Here is a 6,000-nt window from a genome sequence, read left to right on the forward strand (position 1 = left end):
TACATAAAGTGCAGCACAGATTCATCTCATCTATGACCCCACAGCACTGGTCATTACTGAGCATGTACATAAAGTGCAGCACAGATTCATCTCATCTATGACTCCACAGCACTAGTCACTACTGGGCCCGTACATAAAGTGCAGCACAGATTCATCTCATCTATGACCCCACAGCACTGGTCATTACTGAGCATGTACATAAAGTGCAGCACAGATTCATCTCATCTATGACTCCACAGCGCTGGTCACTACTGAGCATGTACATAAAGTGCAGCACAGATTCATCTCATCTATGACTCCACAGCACTGGTCACTACTGAGCATGTACATAAAGTGCAGCACAGATTCATCTCATCTATGACTCCACAGCACTGGTCACTACTGGGCCCGTACATAAAGTGCAGCACAGATTCATCTCATCTATGACCCCACAGCACTGGTCATTACTGAGCATGTACATAAAGTGCAGCACAGATTCATCTCATCTATGACTCCACAGCACTGGTCACTACTGAGCATGTACATAAAGTGCAGCACAGATTCATCTAATCTATGACCCCACAGCACTGGTCACTACTGAGCATGTACATAAAGGGCAGAACAGATTCATCTCATCTACGACTGCCCAGCACTGGTCACTACTGAGCATGTACATAAAGTGCAGCACAGATTCATCTCATCTATGACCCCACAGCACTGGTCACTACTGGGCCTGTACATAAAGTGCAGCACAGATTCATCTCATCTACGACACCACAGCACTGGTCACTACTGAGCATGTACATAAAGTGCAGCACAGATTCATCTCATCTATGACCCCACAGCACTGGTCACTACTGGGCCCGTACATAAAGTGCAGCACAGATTCATCTCATCTATGACCCCACAGCACTGGTCATTACTGAGCATGTACATAAAGTGCAGCACAGATTCATCTAATCTATGACCCCACAGCACTGGTCACTACTGAGCATGTACATAAAGGGCAGAACAGATTCATCTCATCTATGACCCCACAGCACTGGTCACTACTGAGCATGTACATAAAGGGCAGAACAGATTCATCTCATCTACGACTGCCCAGCACTGGTCACTACTGAGCATGTACATAAAGTGCAGCACAGATTCATCTCATCTATGACCCCACAGCACTGGTCACTACTGGGCCTGTACATAAAGTGCAGCACAGATTCATCTCATCTACGACACCACAGCACTGGTCACTACTGAGCATGTACATAAAGTGCAGCACAGATTCATCTAATCTATGACCCCACAGCACCGCCTCACTACTGAGCATGTACATAAAGTGCAGCACAGATTCATCTTATCTACGACTGCCCAGCACTGGTCACTACAGAGCCTGTACATAAAGTGCAGCACAGATTCATCTCAACTAAATGCCGAGATCCTCAGATTAGGAACAGAACAGACATTTATAGGACATTTCATAACTTTCCAAAATTATTATGAAAACATTTACAGCACACACTGCATTGTACCACTGAACCCATTTTACTATCTATTTTAGCAGTCGGTCCATTGTATACCAACTCCACAACCCTGACTGTTACGTAGCATCATAATACAGGAAAATTGAGTCGCATTGAGATACCTACAGTAGAACAACAACAAGCATACAAAAAACTCCAAATCACTGCTAAGGTCATGGTGCCCTGGGGGGGTCGCAATGTGGCCCAATTCACCTGCATTATATAGCAGCTGCACAGACTGTTCTTTAGTATAACTGAACTTACAGGTGACATTTCAGAATAAGCTGCCGTTTGTGTTACATGTGTACTAACACCATCTCTTGCCGGTTACACACCTGTTCCAGGTATCCCAGGCTTCATTTCCTTGCCCTGGGTCTGTTGTGCTCCACGTCGGGTTTTGCAAGTTGCCTTGAGTAGATCAATGACATCATCTCCATAGACCTATTTAAAGGGACACTGTCACCTGAATTTGGAGGGAACAATCTTCAGCCATGGAGGCGGGGTTTTGGGGTTTTTGATTCACCCTTTCCTTACCCGCTGGCTGCATGCTGGCTGCAATATTGGATTGAAGTTCATTCTCTGTCCTCCATAGTACACGCCTGCGCTGTGCAAGATTGCCTTGTGCAGGCATGTACTACGGAGGACAGAGAATGAACTTCAATCCAATATTGCAGCCAGCATGCAGCCAGCGGGTAAGGAAAGGGTGAATCAAAAACCCCAAAACCCCGCCTCCATGGCTGAAGATTGTTCCCTCCAAATTCAGGTGACAGTGTCCCTTTAAGGCCCATGTAGACACACACCTGTGTCTTGAGATTAGTCCTATGTTTGGTGTGAGTGCATTCATGCCAGTTGGGTGCTTTATCTGTCTTGCTGCTTCTGAGATTGTTGTGTGCCAAGTCCTCGCTGCCCACATGCCCTCCTGCATCAGCACCCGGGGCCAATGTGCCCACCCGTACCTGAGGCTTAGAGAATCCACCTCACCAGGTGAGCCTAACATTGCCATTATGACTCCTAGATCTTCAATTATTTTCCCTTGCTCTAAAAGCCTCAGCATTTTCTCTTTGTGTACTGCCTGTTCTTAGTCCTTTCTCTCTGTAGGCTAACATAGGCAAAGGCTGTAGCATTTTCCCACACTAATAATTGTAGATTTGAGTATGAAAGAGGTGAATAAAAAGAAAAGCATTGTGAGCCTGCTACTGCCTGCTCCCTCCCTGGAGCCTCTTCTGATCTGTAGGCCCCTATGACATCATACATACCTCACCATGTAATGACATCACTGGACTTACTGATCAGGAGGGGAGCTGGGATGCCGCAGGAGGTTCACAGTGCTCTGAACTGGAGGCCATAGACTACCGATGTGGCTGCCAGACCAGGGTCCTGCAAAAATTTACCTCAACTGTAATATTTCTCTAAAAAGACGTATTACAAAATTTCTTATTGCCACTCATATGGCTGATTTATGAGAAGATAAGTTTAGTTAATAATTTATTTATTTTCAAGTTTTTCTCCTGGAGTAGTGTATGGAGGGGGGTCTGGAGGGGCAGTTATCCTGGACGTCCAATGCTAAAGTGGAGCTAAATTTTGCAGCTCATTTCTTAGAGCAGCGCGGAGGAACAATCAGTGCCCACCCACAGTCCGATAAACTAAATGATTAAAGCAGGCGCCAACCCTCACCAACAGTGGCGGGGTGCTTCATCAGTGGGACCCACTTCACAGTTTGAGAAACTCTGCATTAGACGGCAACTGTAAATTCGGTGAAGATACAAAAAGGCGATGCCGTTATAACCATGTGCCGGGTATGGAAAGGATAAATAACCATCAGAGCGAACAGTAATGCAATACTGCTTCAGTCCCGGCAGTTCCTCCCTGTATACATTTGTGGTATATGAATATGATTTATTAAAAACATAAGATCTATTTTAAGACTAACCAGAGAAGCGTCAACATCAGATTCTGAAGCTCTCCAAGTATGATAAAGGCATGGTGTGCTATATGCCGTAGGGGGTATTTTGGGGTCCATGTTGGCCATCCCAACCGTAGGTCTTCTGACCTGGGCTAAGAGCCTCATTTATTTCTCTGAGACTGACACTAGAAAAGTTGTCACGCACCACCCAACCACCAAGAATTGGAGAGCTACAAATATATAAACAGGCAAGAAAGAGGAGGCTTATCATGGAAAATGTTTGCATATCCAATATCTGCACAGAATAAATATTTACTGCCATGGAGACAAATAACCAAAGAAAGACAGTAAAAAAAGATAAATGATCCCAACATCAAGCAGAGAACTTTAAAAAAAATAAATGGCCTCTGAACCTCTGCCATGACCTGTGGCCTGTCACTGATGGACATGAATGACTTTTTAAAGCGGTTGGTTACTACTCCAACACTCTCAATCAGCATGCTTGCACCAGTAACATAACACCTATAATCCCGGCAGGTGCTGGCGCACAATCACCCAGGGCTCACATCACTTTATGTCACGAGAGCCCTGTGCCCAGTCGGCGCTGACTTCACTCTCCCCCCGGCGGGACCAAACATGAAGAATTGAGCAACCAGCCGCAGCGCTGACGTCCTCTTCATCTCTCATTTGTCTGAAGGAGAGAAGGGTGAAGCCAGCGCTGATTGGGCGCAGGGCTCGCATGACATAATGTGACGCAAGCCCAGAGGAGCGAGTGCTGACCCTGCTGGAACGGCGCAAGCAAGTATTGCTGTTTTACTGGTGCAAACATGCTGATTGAGATGGGATTGTTCGAGTTGTGGACAACCCCTTAAAGTACATTACCCGAACACAAAACCCAACAAGGCAGATCAAGCGTTTGCGATAATCACAATTGACCAGCATCTGTCACACTCACTAGTGGAAAGAAAACTTGGCAAGTCAGCAGAATATGAGTTGGATTAGACTTTTTTGGCTGTCCAAAATTTTAGCGAACAGCAGCTTAAAGGGATTGTCCAGACTTAAGCAAAGCTTGCAATCAAAATCACTGACTGCAGATTGAATGGCACAATGCCCCAGGATACCCCATGCAGGTGGAAGGTGACATGACCCAATATATGTGATATACAGTCATGACCCCACTAGACTCTCGCAATAGAAGAGACTAGAGGAGCTCCGGGGTCTGGAGGGCTTGTGGTGAAGAGAAAGCAAATCACATACATAAGGTCAGAAGACAGAGGGGAATCATGTAGACCACCAAGATTCAGGAGAAGCACAAAGTGACTGCAGACCCTATTCTGACACCCCCTTTATATGACCGATATCAAACGTCCGGCTACTGCCAACTTACTTACAAAAGTCCTGGCAAAATGCCACAAAAACTGGCCTTAATCTGTAAATCCAGCCTAGGTGTCCCTGCAAATGAGAAGGTGGTGACCGGCCAACAATCGGATGTGTTCAGTCTGTGTCCTAGGAAGAGGGATCAGACATATTGAATACAACATGCCTGATCGACGGCTGTCATTGTAGATCTGCTGCCACCTTAACAAGACCCCCAAACACAGATTATTTAGGTGGAGCCAGAAGAAAAATTAGGGAATCTTCTATGAAGCCAGATAATGAAGCTTCCAATACAGAGCAATCAATGGTTAAAAAAAACAAAACACAGGTTTCAGGTTTTTTGTTTCAGGTATGAAAATGGAATAGAAAAAAAAGGCAATCTGAAGAAAGCCTTACTGGCATGCAGAGTACCCCAGAAAGCAGAGACGTTAGAGGACCCCATAGAGCTGGACGTGGTGGGACACGTATGGGACAGTCACCATGTCACCTTCATACATGAGGTGCAGCCTGAGGGACACGGATACACACAAGGTGATGGAAGAGACGCCATGACACAAGCCCAATGTTCTGCTACTCATGGAAAGAGCACTGGCTGCCACACAGCCGGGGGCTGCACAGTGCGGAGGTGCCAGGCACAGATGGCACAGTGACTAGTCACATCCAGGGTGCTGCTGACGTCACTGCCCTGCTCCCCATCCCTGCACGGACGGACACGGCGGTGCCAGGCTGCACTCACCCGTGGAATCTGCCGCTGGGATCTCCGTGCGCTGGGACTGCTGAGTCAGCATGCTGCAGGCGGAGGGTCCGGCTACTGGGCGGCAGCACAAGGGCGCGTCCTGGAGGTGCAACAATGCGCTGGGAATTGGCTGGGCACATAGCATCCATAGGGGCTGCAGGGTGACCCGCGCCTCACTGCCGCCACCGCCGCCGCCTCCTCCCCGGGCATAGTCCCACAGCAGCGCTGGCCATGACAGCTAGCAGCGACGGCGGAGTGGTGTAAGGAGGGCATGTGATCGGGAGCAGGGGCGGGGCGTGCTGCTGTGTACAGCGCTATACGGAGGAGACACGGACGGACCGCTGCTCTGGGGGCAACCGGCGGCAGCAATACGGGGATGGAGCAGACTGGCGGGGTCATGGGGGAGGGGAGATGGGAGCAGGCTGTGGTGGGTGGCATTGGGAGAAGTCAGTGTAGGCAGGGGGCACACGGAGAGGTCTGTGTTATTAGGG

General features: G+C 48.0%; 1 protein-coding gene across 1 annotated transcript in view; it reads right to left on the minus strand.

Moving 5' to 3' along the window:
• The window catches only part of LOC138656268 (transmembrane protein 255A-like), a 58,995-nt gene extending 53,195 nt beyond the window's left edge, over positions 1–5,800 (minus strand). Inside the window, exon 1 of the mRNA XM_069743666.1 lies at positions 5,510–5,800. Within this exon, the coding sequence (XP_069599767.1) occupies positions 5,510–5,654 (145 nt within the window). The 5' untranslated portion in view covers positions 5,655–5,800. The remainder of the gene's footprint in view (positions 1–5,509) is intronic.
• Between the last annotated feature and the right edge of the window lie 200 nt (positions 5,801–6,000).

This window comes from Ranitomeya imitator, unplaced genomic scaffold (assembly GCF_032444005.1).
Source record: "Ranitomeya imitator isolate aRanImi1 unplaced genomic scaffold, aRanImi1.pri SCAFFOLD_269, whole genome shotgun sequence".
NCBI lineage: Eukaryota > Metazoa > Chordata > Amphibia > Anura > Dendrobatidae > Ranitomeya > Ranitomeya imitator.